At 35.8% G+C, this 13429-nt stretch overlaps 1 protein-coding gene across 1 annotated transcript; it reads right to left on the bottom strand.

Annotated features, from left to right (window-relative positions):
• Window positions 1-402: 402 nt before the first annotated feature.
• LOC136066504 (uncharacterized) lies at window positions 403-4701 on the bottom strand. The gene is made up of 2 exons (XM_065770874.1): window positions 1267-4701; window positions 403-1158 (listed from the first exon to the last, which is right to left on the bottom strand). The coding sequence occupies exons 1-2, from the start codon at window positions 4699-4701 to the stop codon at window positions 403-405; spliced, it is 4191 nt and encodes a 1396-aa protein (XP_065626946.1).
• Window positions 4702-13429: the final 8728 nt, after the last annotated feature.

Raw genomic sequence — 13429 nt, 5'->3', positions numbered from 1 at the left:
AGATTACTGGTCTGGCCAGTTTGGTCAATCTAGGCTTAATAACTATGCTATAAAGCCAAGCCATAGTAATTTATCGTGTTCTCTTTCTCTTTACATTTCTTTTTTCATATATTTTAATTTTATTATGGTATGAAAGTTATGCCTTGTTATTTTCTTACATTTATCTTTTTTAAATATTTAAATTTCAAATTATTAATTTATTACTTATTTCAGACCTACTCAAAGGAATACATGCCATTTTAGAACATCAAATGTGACACTGTCTTCTGAATTTGTTTACTAGTTGTCATATAAACTATAGTTTAGATAAAACATGAAAATTTTGATTTAGTCCCTTTTACTAATTATATAGCAGAATTATTAATTTTTTTTTTTTTGAGAAACCCCTATCATTGGGGAATGTTATTGACTGATAAATCGAAGATCAAAACTGTAAACATCATTCGTGTCTGGAGGAACAGACTCCATCCAAACATCCAAGGGATTTGTTATAGCTCGTCTAGCTAGTCTATGAGCCACACAATTACCTTGCCTCTTAATATGTTGGAAAGATACATGACTAAAAAAAGAGCAAAGAAAAGAAATGTCTTGCAAGATATGCCCAAACGCAAATTGAATCATATTGCCATCCTTGATTGAATTAATAATTACTTCGGAATCCCCCTCCACTACCAATCTTTGAAAACCCAACTCCATTGCAAACCAAAGAGCTCGGCGTGTTGCTAGCACTTCCACCATCTCTACCGAAGCAGGTAGTGGAATCTGTTGTGTTAAGGCAGCCATAACCAATCCGACATCATTACGGATTATAATACCAATTCCAGCTATGTTCTCTTCTACAAAATAGGCTCCATCAAAATTAACTTTGAGCAAACCTGTTGGTGGAGGGCGCCATCTCACTGATCTTGTTGTGCGTGGGAGTTTTGTGTGAATAGGACGCAGTTGCTGATACTCCTGAAGACCTTCACAAGCCAAGGAGCTGATCTTAGTCAATGGGAACGTCTCCTCTCCTACACGTATCTTGTTCCTACGCATCCATTTTAAAGAAGTTGTCCATGCAAATAGAGCAAAGCGTGACTTGTCCTGCTGAACACATTGAATAATATCTAAGAAATCTGAGATACCATTAGTATCAGCCACCAAATCAGCAAAATACACCTACCAAACCGTGGATAAAGTTGGGCACTTCCATAGGGCATGTAATGTATCTTCGGGTTCTAGCTTGCACAGGGGGCATGTGGACTCTGTTAACAGCTTACGACAGACCAAGTTGACTCTTGTAGGAAGTGAGTCATTCCCAGCATGCCACATGAACAATTTTATTCTGTTTGGAACCTCCAGCTTCCAAATTCCGTTCCAAATGCTCTTCATCGGCCCCATAGAAGATGAACTAGCACCTATATCGTTCCCATACTCCATCTCCATGAGCAACTTATATCCGGACTTGACAGAATAACTCCCATCATGGTTTCTCGGCCAGAAAATTGTATCACACCTGTTAGAGAAACTCAAGGGAATAGCTTTAATAACTGAAGCTTCCATAGGCAAAAATAATCTATCAACCTCTGCCTCCTTCCAACTACACATATTAGAGTCAATCAGAGATGACACCAAAGCCTCTGAGTTGATGTCAACCATGGGAGAAATGACCCTACCATTTTCCGCTATTGGTAGCCATCTGTCATGATATATCCTGACTGAAGATCCGTCCCCAATCCTCCATCTCATACCCCTTATAATGACTTCACGGCCTTTGAGTATACTCCTCCAAGCATAGGAGCCATTTTTTTCCTTAGCATCAAAAATTGATCCGTTAGGAAAAAATTTTGCTCTAAAGAATCTGTAAAAAAGAGAGTCTTGATTTGACGCCAATCTCCAAACTTGCTTGGCCAACAAAGCCTCATTAAATTTTTCCAGCTCACGAAAACCCATGCCTCCTTCACACTTAGGCTTACAAAGTTTGTTCCATTTCACCCAATGAACCTTCCTCCTATTCCCTTTTTGTCCCCACCAAAATTTTCGAATCATTGCTTCAATTTCATTGCATAAAGTGGTGGGAAGTTTAAAGCAACTCATCGAGTATGCCAAAATGGCTTGGACCACCGCCTTCAAAAGAATTTCCTTACCAGCTTGAGAAAGAAGTTTCCCCTTCCACCCCCTAATTTTTGTCCACACCCGCTCTTTTATATAGAGAAGGCTAGCTTTTTTGCTCCGTCCCACAAAGGAGGGAAGACCCAAATACTTCTCATATTGCTTGATTTCAGGCACACCTATCATAGAAATGGTTGTCTCTTGCATCACTTGGGAAACGGCCTTGCTAAAAAATAGAGTTGTTTTATCTCTATTTAGTTGCTGCCCGGAAGCTCTTTCATAAGCCATAAGGATGTTAAGAACATGTTGACACTCCTGGCTAGTGGCCCTACAAAACAAGAGACTATCGTCTGCAAAAAATAAGTGAGTAAGTCTTGGACCATTCCTGCAAATGGAAATTCCCCTGATCTTCCTAGCTGAAACTGCTTGGTTAATCAAACCATGGAGTCCTTCGGTGCAGAGGAGAAAAAGGTAAGGTGAGAGAGGGTCACCCTGCCTTATACCTCTACTAGGATGAATGGTACCAGTAGGTTCACCATTAATTAAGATCGAATAAGATATAGTGGTAATGCATTCCATCATCAGAGCAATCCATCTCTCATGAAAACCCATCTTCTTTAATAGCCCTTCCATGAAACCCCACTCCACTCGATCATAAGCCTTGCTCATGTCGAGTTTCAAAGCCATAAAGCCTGTTTTGCCTGATTGGTGATGTTTCATATAATGGAGAGTTTCAAAAGCCATCAAAATATTATCTGTAATAACCTTCCCTTCCTGGAATGCATTCTGATTTTCAGAAGCCAGATAAGGCAACACCTTTTTCAAACGATTAGCTAGTACTTTAGACATCAATTTGTAAACAACGTTACACAAACTAATAGGTCTAAAATCAGAAATAAATTCAGGGCTTTTAACTTTAGGGATGAGAGTGACAAAAGTGTGATTAAGATCATGTGGTATATAACAATTATTAAGGCAGTCAAGCACAGCCTGAGTAACATCATCACCCACCACAGACCAAAAGGATTGAAAAAAGATAGGAGGCATACCGTCCGGGCCCGGTGCTTTCAAAGGTTCCATGTGCTTTAAGGCAAGTTCAACCTCATCCCTGGTGAAAACTTTTAGAAGCTCCTGATTCATGTCAGCTGTCACCTTGGGTTCAATTGCCTCCAACACTATATGCATATCGGAAGGTTGCGAGGTAGTGAATAATGATTCATAGAACCTTACTACTATCTCCGCAATCTGGCTGTCTGAAGTGCACCATTCATTGTTATTATTTTTTAGTCCATGGATTCTATTCCTCTTGTACCTGTGAGAAGCTAAAACTTTTAGAAGCTCCTGATTCATGTCAGCTGTCACCTTGGGTTCAATTGCCTCCAACACTATATGCATATCGGAAGGTTGCGAGGTAGTGAATAATGATTCATAGAACCTTACTACTATCTCCGCAATCTGGCTGTCTGAAGTGCACCATTCATTGTTATTATTTTTTAGTCCATGGATTCTATTCCTCTTGTACCTGTGAGAAGCACGACTATGAAAATACCGAGTGTTACGGTCACCAGACTTTAGGAATAGAGATCTTGCCCTTTGCTGCCACATCAGGTTTTCTTTATCAAGCAATTCATTTACCTCCAATTGAATTGTTCTCACGTTGGCACTATCAATCCCTCTAGCTGCTGCCCATTCGGCCCTGATCAACTCCCTTGTCTTTTCCTCCAATTGTCGTCTAATGCTCCCAAAGGATTGTCTACTCCACTCAGTCAACCGAGTCCAACACAGCTTAATTTTTTGTGCTACCAACGGCATGGAGGTGACCGCAGAACCATCTTCCCAAACTGCCTTGACGGTGTCACCGCAACCTTCCTCTCTCAACCACATTTGTTCAAAGCGGAACTGCTTATTTCGGCAAGCCATAATTCCCTCTGGTTTGATGATGATAGGATTATGATCCGACGAATGGGCTCTAATATGCTGCACTCTAGTTGCTGGGTTCTTGTCCAGCCAAGAATTACTTGCAAAAGCCCGGTCAAGTCTCTCTAATACTACACCACCCGGTCTTCTTCCTCTCCACGTGAACTTATGGCCAACAAAACCTAAGTCCACAAGCCCGCACTCATCAACTATATCACGGAATGGATTCATCTCAGATTCTCTCCTAGGTGCTCCACCAACCTTTTCATGACCTCTAAGTATTTCATTAAAATCTCCGGCGCAAATCCAAGGTAAACTAAACTTTTGGTTCAATCCTCTCAATAATTCCCATGTTTCTGTTTTTCTACAAGCTTCAGGAGAACCATATATACCTGTGAATCTCCATGCATCAGCCTTACCCTTATTAATGATGGCGTCGATATGATTAAGCGAAGCCGAGTCTACCTCCATGTCTACTGAATTTTTCCAAAAGAGAGCCAAACCTCTTGCTCTCGTAACTCGACCCACCACCCACACTTCATCGTACTGCAAGTCGTCACAAAGTTTCTTTAGCCTAGCTTCATCCACCCAAGTCTCGGCCAAAAACAAGACAGAAGGATCTTGTGCCCGCACAAACTTTGCAAGCTCCTGAACGGTGCGTTGGTTCCCAAGCCCCCACACGTTCCAACACATCAGACTCATGGTCCTCGGCGGGGCTGAATGTCAGCCACCGCCGCTGGGTAATCACAATCATAGTCCCGTTTCTCCTCTGAAGCTTTACGTCTTTGTAACGGGTTTTCCTCTACTGCGAGTGTGTTGCTGCGTTTACCAAGTTTTAGTACAGCTCCAGTCTTTTCTTGAGACGTAGAAGGCCTAGCAATCCTTGTCCATCTTGTGGGCTTATTAGTAACAATAAATGGCTCCAAGTTCGGCCCATTAGTTTGCTCCAAAGTCGGCCCAGTAGTGGAGGGTGCTGTAATCTCAACAGCTGTTTCAGTAACCTCATTATCTGCTAATTCAAAACTTTTCAAACCCGTATCAATGTCCTTTAATTTCTCCGTAAATTCCTCCTTACCGTTATCAGATAGTGCATGGATTGCGCCACACATGGGATTACCCTCTTCTGTATTTGGAAGCTCATTAAAGTCTATATTAATGTCGCCCCCTAGATTATCGCTTTCCTTTTCAGGTGGTGCCGGAGTTGATGGCCGTGGGACTGGTGGTTGCCTCGGTGCTGTTGCACCACTGCTTCTTTTGGGCATCGTTTTTTCTGGTAACTTCTTTCTCCCCTCAAAGTAGCCTGGAACATGTACCACATGCTTGCTCGACAGAAAGACCGATTTCGCACGTATACTGGAGTCGTATTTTTTCTTACTTTGATCCAAACTCCCTTCGCTTTGAAGCCAAATCTCGCAGTCTTTGTCATCGTGATCTAGGCAGCCACACCAGTAACATAAATTCGGGAGTCTTTCGTACCTGAATGAGACCCAGGTCTTCTTGCCATTTTCAAGGGTCACAACTCTTCCTCGGCACAGAGGTTGGGTTACATCCACTATCACTCTAACCCTTATGAAACCATCACCACCTGTCTCTTTGGAACTCGCAGACTTCACCACCTTACCCACTGTCGAGCATATCTCTTCAACTGTCTCCTTATCCATATAACCCAACGGGATGTTATGAACTTGCACCCACAATGCAGCTTCATTCAAACTATAATTCTCAAGGGTTGTATCTTTATTATAACGCTGGAATACAATAAGGTGCTTGTCAAAACTCCAAGGCTCATTTTGCAGCACCCTCTCCGCATCTGATCCATTATTAATTAATTATCAATAATCTTAATTATGTGATCCATAATATTAGTTTTTTATTATTAATAACCATAAATCAATAACTCATCAAATCATAAAGCCAGATAATAAAAATAATAAACGCATGATTTTGTGACAAAGTGAAAAACTGATAAATCTCTTCAAAGGAAAAATCACCACGAAGTAACATACCCCAACTAAGACGACTATAAAAGAATGAGTTTTCCAGACTAGAAACAAAACTTTATAACTAGACCCTACCACCCAGTAGATAACTAGTGTCAGAACCTCTGAACTTCTTATATGAATCCCTTCACTAATTACACATCCGCTTCAACAATTCAAAAACTCTGACACAGTACTCCCAGACACCTTCTTGTAAATTTGGTCAAAAGTGACTAGAAGAATGAACAATGTGGTTTCAAAACTTAAATCATAGGTTTGGTTGATGAACTAGCACAATTTCTTCATCAAAGTACAAGGACAGAAGGTATGTGTTTCCTGTATGAAGAGCTCTGAGAATTTTTTTTTTTTTTTTTTTTTATAGCTTTGGAAAAAAGAATAATGTTACAGGCACAAACTATTTTACAACATTTTTACAAACTATTGATGTGACAAATTCTTATTAATTCTAATATGGGTTCACTACTAACATCATATTTATGTTTACCAATAATTATTTGAAAATTACTAAAACCACATTAGCAATTTGTAAAATATTGTAACATAGTTTGTGTTTATAATATTACTCTTGGAAAAACCTTGTATGCGGTGCTTTAAATAGATCTTTACAAATAAAGTTAGATAAAGACACAAACCTAATCAAAATAAGATTGAAAAAAAAAAAAAAAAAACTATTTCTATGGCCCTCGTGACTAGAGTGAGGATCAGGCGAAGAGGCTCTTGTGTGCATCAGCATTGGTGGTGCTAAAAATTTGACACTATAAAAAGTTATTTTATCTATTTTATCACCTTATATTACAAAACACCCAATATTTGTAGTTTTATTTTAACTTTTAACATAATAAAATAATATAAACAACACAATAAAATAATATATCCACTACAATAAATAATCTGAGCTACAGTGGTGACACTATAAATTTTTTTTTTTTTTTTTTAACATATGAGTTACAGTGCACAAGTAAAAATAGTTGTACTCTATAACTCAGCAGCAAAAAAATTATGTCTATTGCTTCACTGATGTACTTGATTTTTGCTATATTTTTATGGTAAATTTAGCATTTTAACAAAATCTCTCCACCAATACTATTGCATGGATACTATGTTTTTGCTTGAGCTTAAATCTCCAATCTTGCTTGAGCAAACTCTAGTCTCGCTCAAGCGAACTTCTTTAATTAGTAAGCTAGTCTTCAAGCTCCTTCATGTACAAAATTTAACCCACTTTTACAGCAGATAAAATACATCAAGTATCTTAATTTTCTTACAATTAAATGTCATAAGATAAGTCAAACACCAAAATTTTAACCAAACATATAATACCAGTTTGGACAAAGAACTGAATTAACCAGTTTGTGAACAGAGGTTTAGCGGAAAAAAAAAAACAATTTGTGAATAGATTATCGCTGGAAAAGTTGTTCACAAGTATAACCCATTAATAATATGCCTTACCTAAAAGAAAGGGAAATAGATAAACATATAAAATAAATTATCTGACTTGAAGCCAGTTTCAAGCTAATGATCAGCAAGTCAAATTTGAACACCACATCCCCACTTTATCATATTCTATAAACAATAAGAAAACGTGGTGCCCATTGTATGACATTCATATTCTTTAGCCGTATCTAAGAGACACACAAAAAAAAAAAAAAAAAAAAAAGGTATATACCATATGGAAAATGTTAAAGGTAAATCAATCAATCAAAAAAAAAAAAAAAAAAGAGAAAAATTAACCAATTTTAAGAAATATTCTTATTCTTAAAAACTTTTTACGGAAAAGGAAAAAACATTTGACTTTTTTATAGGTATTTACATCATCCTTAAAAGTGGTACTAAAATTTTTCAAAAATGAACTATTAACAAATATCTTAAAGATATCCGTTAATCCTTAACAAGATCCATAAAATAATGTGATAATAAATATGATTGGCGGGTTTAACTACCTTGTAACTGATTATTTAAATTGTCTATTTTTATAAGCTTAATATAATACTGGCCTCTAAGTACACGCTTACACGCTTGAGCCCGTGATCAAATGCTAGTTTTAGTATAGTATTTTTTTTTTCTTCTTTTTTTGGACAAGGTAACTATAGTAATACTCATACCATTTTTTACCCAAAAGAATTTAAACAAATAGAAAAGGCAGTAAAACTACATAGCATTCTTTGGTGCACGGTCGGTGCAGGGCATTATTATATAAATTTATAATGACACAATGACTTAGACTAGCGATCCACAAAGTTCCACTTGAAACACATCAGCCACAAAACCCAAACACTTGGATGGCTATGATCAACGAGAAACAGGGTGTACATTGTACAACATCCCCAAATATACACTTGCAGAAATTACATCCCTTCCATATTAAACATTAGAGATCTTTGTGCTGAATTGGAAATTAATTTAAATTAAAATGGGGATATTGAAATAGACACTTATTTTGTAAAGGTTGGTAGTTGCTTAGCCATCATTCTAACCGTTTTTTTTTTTTTTTTCAAAATTGTAAAATATTTGTACAATGAATCGTGATGATTAGCTTGAAAATTTTTGTGTATTATATAAAGTTTGCACGTGTTGTTGTTAGATTGAATCTTAGGTAATTTTGTATTAATTAGTCATGATTTTACATCAACCTCAAGTCTCAATGTCGTAAACAATACGCCTTCTCTGATATATACAACTAAATTAAGAAGTGTTTTTAATGGGAGATTAAAGCTGAGGTAATAAGGGACAATTTTGAAAGATTAATTAGCCAATACTTAAATTGTAATGATTTCAGATAATTTGTCTTTATTATACAAAGTGGCTGAGCTAGGCATTCATATGGGTACAACTGATGATTATCAAAATAAAATAAAATGGGTACAACTGATCGATGATGCTAATGAAGCCGACCTTGTTTATGATTGCGATGCTAATGACTTGAAAAAACTTGTTAAATTAAATGATAATATTGTTAAAATAGCGTAGTAGTTATATCTTATATGTTGATGAACTTCTGCACCTTAGAGTTTGGTCCACGTTTATGGCCAATAAAAAAAAAATAGTTAATTTGTTTTGTGAAAAAAATAGAAAATTGAGAGAAAAAAATGTAAGGATTGAATAAAGAATGATAGAATTATTTAAGCATTTTTCTATTATAATAAACTAGCATGTAACTCCATGCAAACGCATGGATGCATTTAAAATTAAGTAAAATTTTTATTATAAAAATATAAATAATTAGTCAAATTAATTTTTTAAAGTATATAACACATGCATACATATAGATACATTTAAAATTAAACACAATTTTTGTCATAAAGTATAGATAATTAGTCAAATTATTTTTTTTAAGTAACTGTAATTAGTCACATATTAAAATTCTTACCTAAATTTAATACTATTTATGATCATTTTTTCTAATTTTTAATAAGACAAAATGTGTGGTGATTTTTATTTTATTTATTTTTTGATGAATATGTATTGATTTTTATAGAGTATAAGTGATTTTTTTTTTTAAATTTTATAGTTAATTAATATTAGATTCTTAGTATTTTGCACTCATTAACTTACTTGACACAAAGATTAAAAAATTTAAGTAGACACATAGCACAAGCTTAAATAGATAATTATGTTATAGTTTCCACATAAATTAGACACATGGCACAAAATTGGATTATAATTTCAAATTTTAATTCAACTTTCTCTAAAATTTACCTATTAATATATATATATATATGACTTATAAATTTGAATTTTTTTTAGTTATATGATTATGTTTTTTATGGTTTATTATATTGGACTCTTTGTTTTCTACACTAAATTAACTAATTTGGTACAAAAATTTAAAATTTTAGATTAAATGGGACACGTGGCACAAAATTAAACTCTAATTGAAATTCAATTTTTACACTAAATTAACTCACTTGGCACAAAATTCTAAAATTTAACTTAGATGAGACACATGGCGCAAAATTAGACTCTAATTGACTTTGAATTTGAAATTTAATTAGATTTTCTCTTTATTTTACCTATTATTATATATATAAATGTTTGGTAGTAGCCCTTAAACATTTTTCTATTATAATAAGTGGAGTGATCATCGCACACCCTTGGTGTAATAGTATGCGATAAACACTCTACAAGTATAAGTATTTATTGGGTGTGGAGTGTAGGGGTTGAGGTTTCAAGCATTTAAGAGGGAGTTTCATACACATATACACTTAGATTAAGTTAGAGTAAAATTTTTATCTTGTCTAAAAAAATGTAGTAGCCATAGAATCATATAAGAAAAATTAAACATAACATCTTATATTAATTAAATTCCTAATAATATGTGTGTATTGAATTGTATTCAATAAATTAGATGGATAAGATTGTTAAAAGATGGACAGAATAGAATACAATACAATTGTCTCTCTTTCTTATTTCTCCTTCACTTGCAGTAGTAATTGGACCACTATTTTTTTTTTCCATCTTCCATTGTCTCTCCTATATATTTATTATTCTCTCTTTTCCACCCAACCAAACCATACGAACCAAATGACTTAAAGTCTTTTCTTTTTCTTTTTTTGTTGAATCAGTGACTCAGATCACAGAGAGTACACCTTTTCTTTCATTCTCTCCTACTTTAGAAAATTTGGAATTGTCGTATATATGCTTTCTTAATCTTGCCTAGAAGATTTGGTGCGGATACAAGGTACAAGCCCCCATTTACACGCACGTATAGGAGGAAAAGCAAAAAGAAGATGGCCCAATTTGTGGCCTTATGGATGGAACCTATTGGTTATTGGGCTTGAGTTTAAGCAAGCCTGAACATTTAATAATTAGGATTTCTTTAGGGTTTCTTTATGCATTTTTATTGTTAGTTATTTAAACACTTTTTCAGATTATTGTAAGACAGTTTTGAGAATTATTAAAAATGTGTTTTCTTTTCACTGGTGCCGACTCCAGTTTTGCTTGGTGCTGACTCCAAGCAACCTTTAGGTGCTGACTCCAAGCAACCTAGAGTTTATCTTTTTATTCTATTGTTGTTTGTGGTTGTCCTATGTCAGTTTTGGTATCAGAGCAAACATCGATCTGTCTAAAGCATCCCGCAGTCAATCCAGAATTAGAAAAAATCACCACAAAAAAAAAGGAGACCCACGCAAGACCCATCACTCACCAGCCACAAAAACCCATAAAATCAACACCCACCACCGTGGAACCCAACAACACCAGCCACCAGACTAGAAACAGAGGAGTTTGAAGCCCACAAGAGCTGCCAATGTCAATATTGGATTCGCGCCGCGGAGAACCACCTGCACCAATTCGCCATCAACACCGCTCTCACATGCTGCTTCATGCTTCGCCAGTTCTATCACCGCGATCTGATGTGCGAGCTCCGATCTGCACCATTGAGCACCGCTGACCGTGAACACTGGTGACCCCATACCGCCTCTTCGTTGTTGGCTCAGCGTCACTTCATCCATTTTGTCCAATTAGACCCACTTAATTGAGGAGCCAAGCCCATGATTATCAAGTGTAGTAAGTTGGCCATTGACAAGGTGAGCTATGGTAATATCTGAAGCACCTTATTTTGATGGTTATGAAACTTATCCACAAGATTTTGTCAACTGGGTGAATGGGGAAGGAGCAATTCTTTGAGCAAACAAATTTTGCAAATAACAAAAAGGTTAGGTATACCAAGTTGAAGTTAAGAGGTAAAGCACAAAAGTTTTGGGAGAAGCTTGAATATTTCCGCTATATAGATTATGAACCTGCCATTAGTATGTGGGAAGATATGAAAGAAAAGTTTTGTGATGAGTATTTATCACCATACTATCGAGCTAAGTATCTACCACAATCTCAGTGTGGTATTTTTCAAGTTGAAGCAAATACAATGAATCCTCATTCCCACGCCATTTCATGTCCTTAGCACACTTTTGAACAATCTACCCAGGAATTATCTACCAAGGAATTAAAGGAGCTCATGAAAAATGTTCAAGATAGGATTGCTCAGATGAAGCAAAAAAAGACTTAAACCGATTCAATTGGGAAACTAAGGATACTAGATCACAATGAACTTATTGCTGCCCCAATAGAAGATAACATTGATGATGATATTTTGGTCGTGGAGAATCTTCCAGCAACACCAAAGCCTAATGTTGACACAGACATACATGCCTCGACAAGTGTTGCTTTAACATGCATGCAAGGAAATGAATTTATTGAAAAGCAACAAGGTGAAGAGATGGTGCCTAAGAGCGTGCACATGATGTGAAAGTTGAAGTTGTTGAACGTGCTTCTGATCAACCCTCCACAATCCTTGAAGATCTACATCTTGGTGAAGTCAAAGAGGTTAAAACCACAGTGCTTCCTATGGTTCATAAGGTTCAAGAAGAGATTATACTAATTCCACACATTGATTTTGGAGCCTATTAGTTATTGAGCTTAAGTTTAAGCAAGCCCGAACATTTAATAAGTAGGGTTTCTTTATGCATTTTTATTGTTAGCTATTTAAAAACTTTTTCGGATTATTGTAAGACAGTTTTGAGAATTATTAAAAATGTGTTTTCTTTTCACTGATGCCGACTCCAATTTTGTTTGGTGCTGACTCCAAACAACCCTTAGGTACTGACTCCTAGGGTTTATCTTTTTATTATATTGTTGTTTGTGACTGTCCTACGTCAAGATTCTAGTGACTTACATATGTATACACTGTATAATACTGTATATACTACTCCACAGTATATACTATATGCTATCTATCTCAAACTCTTACCGCAATTAGCGATAAGTCGATGACTCACAATAAAAGCTACTAATATCACAGTGAGTCAAATTATGAAAGAGTTGGTGGTGCAAGTTGAGGACCAGTCAGAATTACGTACAAAGAAATTAATCCATAGAATTCTCCACAAGGAACCCACTTCAAAAAACCCCTATAACTTTCCCTATATGATTACTCCAATAATCTTCAAAAAGCACATATATATTTGGCTTTCACTGTTTGCTATATGTATATGTTAGGTGAAAACGCGGTTTTAATTTGATACATTCATAGCATGTCAGGAAACAGTTGGCCTCTGTTTTAAAGTCTTTTTCTACATATTATGGGCCACCATCCAAACTACACCTTTTTTGCAAGAAGTTGACACTCATTCATGATGATATTCATATCACTTTCTCTTACTACTCGACTCTCGTACCAAATTCATGACCTAAAGCTATGCCTATCTATTCATTAACTTTGCAACTTATTGCTACTTACTATGATTCACTACACGTTAAATAGAGTTGTTCTAAAATCAAGATGGACTTAATAACTAGGCGTTCTTACTGGGGAAAAAAAGTTGTCGGGACAAGAGAGAGAGAGAGAGAGGAAAAATGCACCACATATACACGCATACAAATTAAGGGTAAGCACCCCTAGGGAAGTCTTTTGACTTTTTTGAGCTAATTTT

The sequence above is a fragment of the Quercus suber genome, unplaced genomic scaffold, assembly GCF_002906115.3.
Source record: "Quercus suber isolate HL8 unplaced genomic scaffold, Cork oak 2.0 scaffold_37, whole genome shotgun sequence".
Classification (NCBI taxonomy): domain Eukaryota; kingdom Viridiplantae; phylum Streptophyta; class Magnoliopsida; order Fagales; family Fagaceae; genus Quercus; species Quercus suber.
Note: the sequence above shows the minus strand (reverse complement) of the source record. Positions and strands in the feature narration are given on the sequence as shown.